At 46.3% G+C, this 14,780-nt stretch overlaps 1 protein-coding gene across 2 annotated transcripts in view; it reads right to left on the bottom strand.

Moving 5' to 3' along the window:
* The window catches only part of LOC106601832 (serine/threonine-protein kinase LMTK2), a 72,572-nt gene that overhangs the window by 2,613 nt on the left and 55,179 nt on the right, over positions 1-14,780 (bottom strand). For both annotated transcript variants that reach the window (XM_045715546.1, XM_045715545.1), the window contains exons 8-13: positions 13,794-13,878; positions 11,296-11,417; positions 4,255-4,404; positions 903-4,014; positions 532-667; positions 127-393 (exon numbers count right to left, since the gene is read on the bottom strand). In XM_045715546.1, coding sequence (XP_045571502.1) covers positions 127-393; positions 532-667; positions 903-4,014; positions 4,255-4,404; positions 11,296-11,417; positions 13,794-13,878 — 3,872 coding nt within the window. The remainder of the gene's footprint in view (positions 1-126; positions 394-531; positions 668-902; positions 4,015-4,254; positions 4,405-11,295; positions 11,418-13,793; positions 13,879-14,780) is intronic.

Genomic DNA, 14,780 nt, shown 5'->3' with positions numbered 1-14,780 from the left:
GAGGGGGGCATAAATACACAAATACATAGTTAGAGAGGGTAGATCATATTCATTTCCTATGTATGAGGTAGATAAAGCACATGCCGGTCTGTTTTCTGTAGTTTGTGTTGGTGCACTCCCACTTGCCTCCTTGTTCGGTGTCCGAGTCAGTGAGGTGTGTGAGGGAGAAGCTGGCGATGCTGGCCGGGGAGATGGAGAAGCGGGAGTAGTTGGAGTTTGAGCTGCTCCAGCTGGGCTCCGGGGTGCGGCCCCCGGGAGGGGGAGGGGAGAAGTAGTGCGAGGCCGTAGACAAAGGGGACAGGGTCTTAGACACGGCCAGGTCCGTAGCTGCCTTGGAGAGGAACGCCGAGGGCTCCGGGGACGAGAAGTCGTCATCCCATTCGAACCCACCGCCTGAGGGGAGAGACACCTGTTTAAAACCTTGATTTGGTACAATTAAAAAGAGGCAATATGGAACTTTTGCCACTGGAGGTATGGAGCCCTTCAGGTTCTTCCTTGCTGATGGACGTTGGCCGTATTGTGATGACTTACCTTCTTCATCTGTGGAGCTCTCTGTGGAGTTGGTGAACCTATTCAGGTAGCTGGCCGTGGGCACAGGGCTGCTGAACTCGGACACCTGGCTGTTGGAACCTGATGAATGGTCTCCCAGCTCCTTGGTGGGGGTCTCCTACAGGTGGGGAGACCAATAAGTGCAATGGTTAAAGTTCAGTCTCATAACAATATTTAGACTAGGTCTAGATGGCAGAGAGAACCTGTGAAGGCTACAAAAACCTGCAATATCACATGACATTCAAACCATTTCTAAAGCATAGCCATAATCTTTGAGTTTTGATATAAATGTTAGATACAAGTGAAACAATGTCTGATGTGTGCATGCAAAAGGTGACAAGTGGGTACTCTACCTGGTCGAAAAGGAAAACAGTGACATCGTCAAAGAACGACACAGCTCTACTGGCACTGTCTGCATCGCTGCCCCCTGATGGCATGGAGGGTTTGGCGCTGGGGGTGACATTCAGCGACGTGGGCTTCAGCAGGCTCTTGAGGTTCCGCGCTCTACTGTCATCCGAGACTACAACGGGAACCGGGTGCACCGTGTCATCCTCGCTGTCCTCGCTGGAGCTGTGTAGCCGGTACGCCCGCATGTCATCATCTGAGTCATCGCTGTTATCGTCCTCTTCGTCCGCCTCCCCTCCGTCCTCCTGCCCATCCTCATCAGAGCCGTCCCGCCTGCCCAGGTACCTCCCCTCCATGTCGGGCTCCTTCAACTTGGGGGTGATCTCGCTGGCGTAGGTCCTGGTTAGCTTAGCGTGGACTGGTATGTTCTCAGGAAAAGGTTTTGCTGAGGTAGCAACAGCAGGCAATGGAGGCTTTTCCAGGTCCTCGGTGGAAGTTCCGCTGGACTCGGAGTGACTGTGAGTCCTGAAGTCAGGGAAGAACTCCAGTGTTCCGGTTTCGTCCACACTGCCGTCGATGGATACAGGTGAAGTCTTTTCCCAGTCCTCCTCTGTGGTGAGGATCAGCACAGGGAGACTGGTCCCTTCCAGGGGCTGAGGCTTGGTCTTCTCCACTCCGATATCGACCAGAGCTTCTGGAGCAATGGGAGACTGTGACTCAGCAGAAGACTCTACATGCTCCTCCTCTGTGACTTCAGGAAGAACAGATGGACCTCCAGAAACACTGCCACTGATGTCCACAGTTGGCGAGTTGGCTTCTTCAGACTTCTTCTCGGGCTCGGACTCGTTGTCGGAGAAGTAAGCAGAGTCTCTGTAGTTGCCTCCCATGAAAGATTCCTCGCCAGGGGCGATGGGCTCTGCCTGCTGGTCCTCACCGTCCTGAGCATCCATCACACTCTCCACCTCTGAGACGATGATTTGGGGGGGAACCAGCATGGTAGCAGCTGCTGGCTCCTCCTCCTCTTCCTCGGCCAAACTCAGACCGTTTCCCTCTGAGAAGTGGTCTTTGATGATGGGCTGAGAGTTCCACTCTGGAGACTCCAGGTTCTCCGTCTCGTAGCCGCTGTCGGCTGTTTTGTACGGGGGCTGGAGCTTGTGAGGGGCTGCCGGGGTGTTTAGCTCTTCGACAGACCCCTCCAGCCTGTGGCTGTTGTCCAGGGAGTCTGGCGTCTCAGCTGAGTTCTCCACAGTGGGCAGAGTGGTGGAAACACTGTCCTCCAGTAGGCTGTCCTGGCTGATCTGGTCCATGGAAGGACCAGAGACCAGCAGAGAGGACATGTCGTGCTCGTTGTCATGTTCATGCTCAGAGAGGACGGTGTCCATTTCTGCCTCTGTATCATCTTCAACCAGGTCGCACAGCAGATCATCACTGGTAAAGCCTTCACTGGTCAGGCCATTGTCAACAGCAATCTCACTGACATAGACTGGGGGAGAGTCATGGCTTAGCAGGTCGTCTGTTGGCTCTTTGATTCCTATGGATTCAACACAGTCATCCTCTGGGGCTCCGAGGCGGTCTTCAAGGCTGGGGTTTTTGGCATCCATGCACAGGGGGTCTGTAGTGGCACTTTCAGAGAGAAGTGTGGGAGACTGGTGGATATTTGCTGAACTAATAACTGGGACCTCAGCCCTCTCAGAGGTAGAGTCAAAAGCAGAGTCCATCCTCATATTAGAGGACTGCTGCAGCAGTCCCCTAATTGGCAGCTGGTTGCTACAGATGTCCTCTGTTACCAGTGTATTTGAAGGCACCAGTGTTTTAGGGTCTGCTAGAGGTTGCAGGAAATCCACAAAACTGGGGCTCATAAAGTCAAAAAGTTCCTCCTCTGCTGGGGACATGTTGTTCTCCACAGGTTTTATGAGGATCTCTGCTACGTTTATGCCATCTATGGTCTCATCATCATCATCCCAAGAGTTCATTCTGAAACTGTGCTCAGGGATGTGGGTCAGACCAGGTTGGAGGAAGTCCAGTTGTTGACTCCCACTACTTTTCCCTGATAAACCAGAGCCCTCCTTCATCAGGCTCTTCTCTTTGAGGAACATGAAGTTGTCCGCTAGTTTCTCAGTGTTCAGTAGCCTCATCACATCTGGTGTTCCCTCCCCCTCTGCCTCCTCTAAAGAGTCCTGGAGGATGACCTCTGAATGGCGCTCCCCTAAAAAAGAATTCCGAAAGCACTTTTCTGTTCCCTGGGCCTGCCCCTCTACAAACTCCACTCTCTGGAAACGATTTCCGTTGAGTTCTGGAAGCTCCATGAAGCCCCTGTTCCAGGAATGGGAGTCCTGTCTGGAGTCTCCCTCGCTGAAGATGTTGGTGTGGTAGGGGCTGTCATGCTCACTGGACGACCAGATGTGGCTGTCCTGAAGGTACGAGTCCTTGGAGTCTATGCTGTGGTGGAAGAAGTCTGCATCGGTGCTGGACTCATCCAAGCGGACGTCTTGGAGGGTGACAAATTTCTGCCTGTCTGAAACTGTGTCTACCTCCGGACCCCTGTTCTCCTTCGCCTCCACGGTGCTCTCCCCCTGCTCCTCCAACTGGATGTAGTACTCGTTTCCATTGGCTGGTTTATGAGCGTCAAACACGGGAAGGATCCCAGGGATTGCCGAATGGGTGTCCCTGCTGTTGGAGCCCCCCGTCCTGGGGGCTGCGGGGTCTGGAAAGTGGGCCTGAATGTCCTCGCTGGGCACGGGGAAGAACATGCTGTGGTAGTTGAGCGTGGTGTCCATGGCCGAGCGTCCATGGCCACTACTGCTGTCGTAATGGTCGTGCTTGGCCGCTTCCCACACGTACTCGAAGCTCAGGCCACGGCTGGTCTCAGTGACGGTGAGCACCTCGTCCACCTCGGCCCGCAGGGCGTCGTCTGCGAACTGCTCCAGAATGGGGTAGGAGGAGTGGCTGACGGTGGTCTGGCGCGTGACAGGGTTGGGCTTGAGGGTGTCCCAGCGCTGCTGGAAGTCGTCCTCCACATCCTTCTGGCCCTGCATACGCAGGTAGGTGAGCAGCCGGTGGATCTCCTCGGCTGTGGCCCGCTTGTCTGGAGTCAGCCAGCAGAACTGTAGCACCTCATACCTGCACAGGGGAGAGAGTTGAGGTATTACCCTTTTTATGGCATGAGCCGAGGCTTTTTAAATACAGTTTGACTTCATAGCAGAACATATCGTTTCAATGTCAAGTATGCAATTCATACACCTCTTTATGGTAAAGTGTTCAAGTTTCTTAACAATTCATGAGACACTCCATAAATAACATGTAGTCCAGCTAGATTCAGTTGGTATCATGTGTAGTATGGTTGGAGAGAGCGGGACTGACCATCTGTCGGAGTAGGGCAGCTCCAGCTGTGGTTTCAACAGTTTGATCTGCTGTTCCCTAATGACGTGGTTCAGGACCTCGCGGTCAGACAGGTGAGGGTAGGGCTGGGCTGCGTTCTCAAACAGCTCCCACAGAGTCACCCCCAAGGCCCTGCAAACACAGGGATCAGAGAAACACTTATGACTGGTGGAGGGATAATTACAACTCACAACCTACTGTACCTGCATGCATGGTGGCAACATGGGTCTGTGATTAAATGCTCAATGAGATGAAGGGGGGGGGACTATTTTCATATTGCAGCGTAATAAACATATTCACATCACAATTAATAATGTTCTTAATCAAAACCGGTCCCAAAACACAAGATTACACTGAGTTGCCCCCCACAGCCTCAATTCGACAAGGTATCAAAAGCGTTCCACAGTAATGCTGGCCCATGTGGACTCCAATACAATAAGTTTGCTGCATGTCCTTTGGGTGGTAGACCATTCATTATACCCTGATGAAGACAGCTTGTCTGTCGAAACGTTGGACATAAATATTTTTGCATCTGAGCTCCTAGAGTGTGCAGCTCTCCTTTATATTTTTTAAGGGTTCCACTCCGCTAGCCAGCACCACGCCTAAATAGGTGTGGTTCTTTCGCCTCTAGACCATTCTTGATACACACAGTAAACTGTGTGAAAAACCCAGCAGCATTGCAGTTCTTGAAACAAACCGGTGCATCTCACCTACTACCATACCCTGTTCAAAGGCACTTAAATATTTTGCCTTGCCCATTCACCCGCTGAATGGCACACACAATGTCTAATTTGTCTCAAGACTTAAAAATCCTTCTTTGACCTGTCTTCTCCCCTTCATCTACACTGATTGAAGTGGATTTAACAGGTGACATCAATAAGGGATCAAAGCTTTCACCTGGTCAGTCTCATGGAAAGAGCAGGTGATCTTAATGTTTTGTATAGTCAGTGTATATGGGTCAATCCACGACGACAGTTCCTTTTGCATCTATTAAAAATTTTAAGTAGAAATTTTGCATCAATATTGAATTTTAATAGCATGTTATATTAAATGAAGTACCCTTTACTATAGACCACATGGAACATTCAATAAATAGACTTCCTTGTCCCTTATGTTTTTCCAACTTTAAGAAGATTTTAACCTGACAATGTCCAAGTTTTCACCATTTTAAAGCCCTAGTTACTTGTTCTCTGAGGATTAATATTTCACGTGATTAATTTACATTTGTCATTCATTTTAAGGTGAACCCTGTTATGTGAACTGAACTCTCATTTTAATATGGTGAATCTATTCCTTTAAACAAATAGTCAAATCATAGTGTAAAAGCAGGTGAGCTGGTGCTACTCCTTTTGGCCGTTATCTGGTGGGGAACATAACGTCAACCATAGATAGGCTAGACATTTTTATACAATTTCAATGTTTTTGTGAAGCTTGCATTCAATTCCCACTCCCTGTTGCACACAAGCTTCCATTCCCCCTGTCACAAGGGGATTTATGGTCAATTAAATATCAAAAGGTCCACCCTGCTACTTCATTTGTCAATTACTATAATATTGTTTTTGTTTAACCTCTATAATAGGCCAGGCATTCACAGCTTCCATTTTTAAATGTATTTTGTCCTATTTTCCTGTTAAATAAACATTGCATTGTTATGCATAGATGCAAATGTTGTTTTTTCTCTCAGGTGGGCTTAATGAGTACAGTGGGAGAAAAATCACTCCCTCTATACAATGGCAATAATTACATATTGTTCAATATTAACTTTGCATAATATTGTAGTCTATAGTGTATATTTACACCCCAAACCATCGGTTCCAGATATTTTAAGAGTAGATGTTCCTATTAAGCCAGTTTGCATTGAAAGACATGGGGATAGTGTGCTTACATTCCTAACACTCAATTAACATATGGTTTTTGTTCAGATTTAAGTTGATTAAAACACTCAAATTACAGCAAGATTAGAAACAATTATAAACCTCTGTACTCTCTCCAAGACATTTGGAGTGGACAGGTAGTCATTGATGCAGAGAGAGAAGAATAAGATCAGGGTTGAGGGAAATCAGGCCAACAAGTGGTAGACAAAAAGGCCAACATAAGAGGGACAAGATGATGACTATTGGGCAACGACTCATGCACTTTTGGGCGGGGGCATTGTCATATTGTTGACCTTCATTCGTCCACCAGCTGTCCCTTTGTAATACAACAGTAGAGCGGTGGATTTGAAACCGTCTTCAGACAGACTTTAGGAAGACAAGTTGAACTAATTAACAAGAATAGCAGTACAGGAAATGTGAATCAGTTTTCAGATACTCCATTGCAAGTTGTGTGTGTTATGGTCTTTGTGCATGGATTCTTATCCACAGAGGACCAGTGTGTGTGTTATGGTCTTTGTGCATGGATTCTTATCCACAGAGGACCAGTGTGTGTGTTATGGTCTTTGTGCATGGATTCTTATCCACAGAGGACCAGTGTGTGTGTTATGGTCTTTGTGCATGGATTCTTATCCACAGAGGACCAGTGTGTGTGTTATGGTCTTTGTGCATGGATTCTTATCCACAGAGGACCAGTGTGTGTGTTATGGTCTTTGTGCATGGATTCTTATCCACAGAGGACCAGTGTGTGTTATGGTCTTTGTGCATGGATTCTTATCCACAGAGGACCTGTGTGTGTGTGTTATGGTCTTTGTGCATGGATTCTTATCCACAGAGGACCTGTGTGTGTGTGTGTGTGTGTGTGTGTGTGTTATGGTCTTTGTGCATGGATTCTTATCCACAGAGGACCAGTGTGTGTGTTATGGTCTTTGTGCATGGATTCTTATCCACAGAGGACCAGTGTGTGTGTTATGGTCTTTGTGCATGGATTCTTATCCACAGAGGACCTGTGTGTGTGTGTTATGGTCTTTGTGCATGGATTCTTATCCACAGAGGACCTGTGTGTGTGTGTGTGTGTGTGTGTTATGGTCTTTGTGCATGGATTCTTATCCACAGAGGACCAGTGTGTGTGTTATGGTCTTTGTGCATGGATTCTTATCCACAGAGGACCAGTGTGTGTGTTATGGTCTTTGTGCATGGATTCTTATCCACAGAGGACCAGTGTGTGTGTGTGTGTGTGTGTGTGTGTGTGTGTGTTATGGTCTTTGTGCATGGATTCTTATCCACAGTGGACCCGTGTGTGTGTTATGGTCTTTGTGCATGGATTCTTATCCACAGAGGACCAGTGTGTGTGTGTGTGTGTGTGTTATGGTCTTTGTGCATGGATTGTTATCCACAGAGGACCAGTGTGTGTGTTATGGTCTTTGTGCATGGATTGTTATCCACAGAGGACCTGTGTGTGTGTGTTATGGTCTTTGTGCATGGATTCTTATCCACAGAGGACCTCTGTGTGTGTGTTATGGTCTTTGTGCATGGATTGTTATCCACAGAGGACCAGTGTGTGTGTTATGGTCTTTGTGCATGGATTGTTATCCACAGAGGACCAGTGTGTGTGTGTTATGGTCTTTGTGCATGGATTGTTATCCACAGAGGATCTGTGTGTGTGTGTGTGTGTGTTATGGTCTTTGTGCATATATTCTTATCCACAGAGGACCAGTGTGTGTGTGTTATGGTCTTTGTGCATGGATTCTTATCCACAGAGGACCAGTGTGTGTGTGTGTGTGTGTGTTATGGTCTTTGTGCATGGATTGTTATCCACAGAGGACCAGTGTGTGTGTGTGTGTGTGTGTGTGTGTTATGGTCTTTGTGCATGGATTCTTATCCACAGAGGACCAGTGTGTGTGTTATGGTCTTTGTGCATGGATTCTTATCCACAGAGGACCAGTGTGTGTGTTATGGTCTTTGTGCATGGATTCTTATCCACAGAGGACCAGTGTGTGTGTGTGTGTGTGTGTGTGTGTGTGTGTGTGTTATGGTCTTTGTGCATGGATTCTTATCCACAGAGGACCAGTGTGTGTGTTATGGTCTTTGTGCATGGATTCTTATCCACAGAGGACCTGTGTGTGTGTGTGTGTGTGTGTTATGGTCTTTGTGCATGGATTCTTATCCACAGAGGACCTGTGTGTGTGTGTGTGTGTGTTATGGTCTTTGTGCATGTATTCTTATCCACAGAGGACCAGTGTGTGTGTTATGGTCTTTGTGCATGGATTCTTATCCACAGAGGACCAGTGTGTGTGTTATGGTCTTTGTGCATGGATTCTTATCCAGAGGACCTGTGTGTGTGTTATGGTCTTTGTGCATGGATTCTTATCCACAGAGGACCTGTGTGTGTGTGTGTGTGTTATGGTCTTTGTGCATATATTCTTATCCACAGAGGACCAGTGTGTGTGTGTTATGGTCTTTGTGCATGGATTCTTATCCACAGAGGACCAGTGTGTGTGTGTGTGTGTGTGTGTGTGTTATGGTCTTTGTGCATGGATTGTTATCCACAGAGGACCTGTGTGTGTGTGTTATGGTCTTTGTGCATGGATTGTTATCCACAGAGGACCAGTGTGTGTGTATGTGTGTGTTATGGTCTTTGTGCATGGATTGTTATCCACAGAGGACCAGTGTGTGTGTTATGGTCTTTGTGCATGGATTCTTATCCACAGAGGACCAGTGTGTGTGTGTTATGGTCTTTGTGCATGGATTCTTATCCACAGAGGACCAGTGTGTGTGTGTTATGGTCTTTGTGCATGGATTCTTATCCACAGAGGACCAGTGTGTGTGTGTGTGTGTGTGTGTGTGTGTGTGTGTGTGTGTGTGTGTGTGTGTGTGTGTGTGTGTGTGTGTGTGTGTGTGTGTGTGTGTGTGTGTGTGTGTGTGTTATGGTCTTTGTGCATGGATTCTTATCCACAGAGGACCAGTGTGTGTGTTATGGTCTTTGTGCATGGATTCTTATCCACAGAGGACCTGTGTGTGTGTGTGTGTGTGTTATGGTCTTTGTGCATGGATTCTTATCCACAGAGGACCAGTGTGTGTGGGTGTGTTATGGTCTTTGTGCATGGATTCTTATCCACAGAGGACCTGTGTGTGTGTGTGTGTGTTATGGTCTTTGTGCATGGATTCTTATCCACAGAGGACCTGTGTGTGTGTGTGTGTGTGTGTGTGTGTGTGTGTTATGGTCTTTGTGCATGGATTCTTATCCACAGAGGACCAGTGTGTGTGTTATGGTCTTTGTGCATGGATTCTTATCCACAGAGGACCAGTGTGTGTGTTATGGTCTTTGTGCATGGATTCTTATCCACAGAGGACCTGTGTGTGTGTTATGGTCTTTGTGCATGGATTCTTATCCACAGAGGACCAGTGTGTGTGTGTTATGGTCTTTGTGCATGGATTCTTATCCACAGAGGACCAGTGTGTGTGTTATGGTCTTTGTGCATGGATTCTTATCCACAGAGGACCTGTGTGTGTGTGTGTGTGTGTGTGTGTGTGTGTGTGTGTGTGTGTGTGTGTGTGTGTGTGTGTGTGTGTGTGTGTGTGTGTGTGTGTGTTATGGTCTTTGTGCATGGATTCTTATCCACAGAGGACCTGTGTGTGTGTGTGTGTGTGTGTGTATGTGTTATGGTCTTTGTGCATGGATTCTTATCCACAGAGGACCAGTGTGTGTGTGTTATGGTCTTTGTGCATGGATTCTTATCCACAGAGGACCAGTGTGTGTGTGTGTGTTATGGTCTTTGTGCATGGATTCTTATCCACAGAGGACCAGTGTGTGTGTGTTATGGTCTTTGTGCATGGATTCTTATCCACAGAGGACCAGTGTGTGTGTTATGGTCTTTGTGCATGGATTCTTATCCACAGAGGACCAGTGTGTGTGTTATGGTCTTTGTGCATGGATTCTTATCCACAGAGGACCAGTGTGTGTGTGTTATGGTCTTTGTGCATGGATTCTTATCCACAGAGGACCAGTGTGTGTGTTATGGTCTTTGTGCATGGATTCTTATCCACAGAGGACCAGTGTGTGTGTTATGGTCTTTGTGCATGGATTCTTATCCACAGAGGACCAGTGTGTGTGTTATGGTCTTTGTGCATGGATTCTTATCCACAGAGGACCAGTGTGTGTGTTATGGTCTTTGTGCATGGATTCTTATCCACAGAGGACCAGTGTGTGTGCAGGTTTTTGTTCTAACAGAGTATTAACACCTGATTCAACTCTATGATTAGTTGAATCAGCTGGTTGGCAAGAACAAAAACTTAAGTCCACATTGAACTCTGTTGATACGATTGGACACCCCCTGATCAATAGTAATGATCCGTTTATTTTAATAACTTTAAGGGAGATTAATATAATACAATTTTACATAAGAAATGTCAGATTTGAATATTTGGAAATTAATTATTTAAGAGGTGGGCTTATTTGGAACATTCAGTAGCCTTTAAGCCCAGTCCAAACATAAAATATACATTATCTCCACTTTTCCTACAAAGATTAGGGCAGTACATGTTAGAAATGTCTAAACTTAGATGTTGATGGGCTTAATAGGTACACTTACTCTACACTAACCAAAATGCACTCTATTGGTGGAATGACCCATATTCTGAGAACTAAACGTGGTGCTGCAACGAGAGCCTCCTTATGCAACATTGTGATTTACAGCCGTGACACGGACTGGCACGGAGCCATGAGGTCATAAGGGAGGGGCCAGGAGGGATAGGTTCCAGTGTTGCTGTGCTGCCTGGTGGGAGTGCAGGGTCAGCGTCTTCTTCCCTTTAGAAGTCAGCTAGACTGAGTGCCTGCTAAGATTTACACTCTCAGAGAGAGAAGCTATCTGGACAGAAGAATCAGAGATGGTCTATCATCTTCAAAGGAGACCCTGCCCAGCAACAGCCCACAGGTTGACTCACTGTGTTAATGACTATATTTTATTCAACAAGCACAATGCCCAGGAGGCTGGCTCATAATAATGTCTGGAATGGAATCAACTACACGGACACCATGTGTTTGAGGCCATTAAATGTATTCTGTTCCAGCCATTACTATCAGCCTGTCCTCCCCAATGAAGGTGCCACCTACCGCCTGTAAATTGCACAGTGACCAGGTGGAGGTACCTACCACACATTGCCAGGCTTGGTCTGGTCCAGGGTGATCACGCCCCCATGGCGCTCCCCCACCAGTTCCGGGGCCATCCAGCGCAGGGGCGCCGACTCGTCGTCCTCCGTGATGATGTAATCCTCCTGTGACATGAGAGAGGGACAGAGTCAAGCATGGAGCATCCATGTAATTACATGCGCAACACATAAATGTGTAATTTAATAGGATGTCTATCTCAGAATAACAATTCTACAAACAACCAGTAGGCTCACATTCTCCTTTTTTTCCATTCAATTCAGTGATGTGTTTTACCAAGGCTTCTAAGAAGCATTTGGATGTTTGGTAGCCTTTCCTTCAGTTCTAACCCACATTACTGTACTTTTAGTTGTTTTCTGAGTTCCTAGTAAGTACTTCATCAAGCTCATACATACAGCCAAAACACCTCTGGCCACACTTGTTGACCGTGCTAAATAGAGAGCTCAACATTTTGAGGAATGCAGCGGGCTGAGCTAGCCTTATCGACAGTCTGGCCAGGGACAAACGCAGTAGGGAGTTACACTTTGGTATAACAATCTTAATGCTTCACAGAGTTCTGCCAGACTGGGGTCAAAGGCTAACAGCTGTATATAAACCCCCTACTGGAAAGCACTTATCCTCCCCTTAATAAACCACTTTTACACTATTGTGTTGACTATACGGACTAGGGCTATACTACTGTACAGTACTGGCTTTGACATCCTTTGAAACTTTGGTGGATGTGTAACCTCTGTTCAGCTGGGCTCAGCAGTGTGAAAAGGGTTATAGGTTAATGAACCTAAACTGAAACTATTGTAACAGCACACATACAGTGAGGGAAAAAGTATTTGATCCCCTGCTGATTTTGTACGTTTGCCCACTGACAAAGAAATGATCAGTCTATAATTTTAATAGTAGGTTTATTTGAATAGTGAGAGACAGAATTAAAAAAAATCCAGAAAAACGCATGTCAAAAATGTTAGAAAATGATTTGTATTTTAATGAGGGAAATAAGTATTTGACCCCTCTGCAAAACATGACTTAGTACTTGGTGGCAAAACCCTTGTTGGCAATCACAGAGGTCAGACGTTTCTTGTAGTTGGCCACCAGGTTTGCATACAACTCAGGATGGATTTTGTCCCACTCCTCTTTGCAGATCTTCTCCAAGTCATTAAGGTTTCGAGGCTGACGTTTGGCAACTCCAACCTTCAGCTCCCTCCACAGACTTTCTATGGGATTAAGGTCTGGAGACTGGCTAGGCCACTCCAGGTAAGGTCCGCTTCTTCTTGAGACACTCCTTTGTTGCCTTGGCTGTGTGTTTTGGGTCATTGTCATGCTGGAATACCCATCCACGACCCATTTTCAATGCCCTGGCTGAGGGAAGGAGGTTCTCACCCAAGATTTGACGGTAGATGGCCCCGTCCATCGTCCCTTTGATGCAGTGAAGTTGTCCTGTCCCCTTAGCAGAAAAACACCCCCAAAGCATAATGTTTCCACCTCCATGTTTGACGGTGGAGATGGTGTTCTTGGGGTCATAGGCAGCATTCCTCCTCCTCCAAACACGGCGAGTTGAGTTGATGTCAAAGAGCTCCATTTTGGTCTCATCTGACCACAACACTTTCACCCAGTTGTCCTCTGAGTCATTCAGATGTTCATTGGCAAACTTCAGACGGGCATGTATATGTATTCTTGAGCAGGGGGACCTTGCGGACGCTGCAGGATTTCAGTCCTTCACGGCGTAGTGTGTTACCAATTGTTTTCTTGGTGACTATGGTCCCAGCTGCCTTGAGATCATTGACAAGATCCTCCCGTGTAGTTCTGGGCTGATTCCTCACCGTTCTCATGATCATTGCATCTCCACGGGGTGAGATCTTGCATGGAGCCCCAGGCCGAGGGATATTGACAGTTCTTTTGTGTTTCTTCCATTTGCGAATAATCGCACCAAATGTTGTCACCTTCTCACCAAGCTGCTTGGCGATGGTCTTGTAGCCCATTCCAGCCTTGTGTAGGTCTACAATCTTGTCCCTGACATCCTTGGAGAGCTCTTTGGTCTTGGCCATGGTGGAGAGTTTGGAATCTGATTGATTGATTGCTTCTGTGGACAGGTCTTTTTTACAGGTACCAAGCTGAGATTAGGAGCACACTCCCTTTAAGAGTGTGCTCCTAATCTCAGCTCGTTACCTGTATAAAAGACACCTGGGAGCCAGAAATCTTTCTGATTGAGAGGGGGTCAAATACTTATTTCCCTCATTAAAATGCAAATCAGTTTAACGTTTTTCTGGATATTTTTGTTGTTATTCTGTCTCTCACTGTTCAAATAAACCTACCATTAAAATTATAGACTGATCATTTCTTTGTCAGTGGGCAAACGTACAAAATCAGCAGGGGATCAAATACTTTTTTCCCCCCACTGTACAGATGCCACTTCCTTTTGTCACCTGAAAGTAAAACAAAATCCCCCTGATTCCATTTGAAGGAGAACAGGTTGGAAAGTTTCCTGGTACCTTGTATCTGTAGGGGCCGATGCCATAGTCTCCCACTTTGACGGTCAGGTCTGCAGTCAGATAGCAGTTCCTCAGGGCTAAGTCACTGAGAAAAGAGAGGGAAACCGATTAAAGAAGATGAGGATTTACAGAGTTTGTGTGTTCAATATGGTCTGGCATGGTCATAGAACGGTTGAGTTTAATGTGTGTTCAATATGGTCTGGTGTGGTCATAGAACGGTGAATGGATCACAGGGCTGCAAATAATAGGCAGTTGGTTCAGTTGAGTCTACCAGCACTACATCCAACAAATAGCTGTCATTTGTGCTCTCTGAACTAGGGTTGGGCGTTACTTGGGGAGACCTCTTCTACGACATGCTACACCAAATATCGTGATATATAATCGTTTTGCGCCGTTAATGACTAAAATCACTCCAAACTGTGCAATTTGTGCTTATTTACAATATTAGTCGCATTCTCATTAAACAATATTTGTGTGGTGTAGAAATAAGACTTAATTCATTTAGACTTTCTTTTCAACATATTGACACAGACTAACTGATAAAACTGCACAGTTTAAAATTAAATATAGTCTTGCGCATCACAATATATCATCAATGTCATCATATATCGGCCCAACCCTAGTTTGAACACAAGTTAGCGGTTTCAGATGAACACTGCAGTACACACAACTGTAGTCTCTGAACAGAAAACAATACTCTGAACCTTATCTTGTTCAGCAATCATTTGGGAAGAAGATGGAGCTCTGTGCTGCTCTCATGTGGTCATACAATGGAAATAAAATCATTGAAACGGTGGAATATACAGTCGGTTGCCAGTTTATTAGGTACACCCATCTAGTACCGGGTCGGACCCCCCTGTAGCCATGAAGGGATGTACCTGGTCAGCAACAATGTTGAGATACGCTATGTTGCTCAATTGGTATTCAGGGGCCTAACGTGTGACAGGAAAACATTCCCCACACCATTACACCACCAGCCTTTTTTGG

This window comes from Salmo salar, chromosome ssa03, assembly GCF_905237065.1.
Source record: "Salmo salar chromosome ssa03, Ssal_v3.1, whole genome shotgun sequence".
NCBI lineage: Eukaryota > Metazoa > Chordata > Actinopteri > Salmoniformes > Salmonidae > Salmo > Salmo salar.
This window is presented reverse-complemented; position numbering and strand designations above follow the sequence as displayed.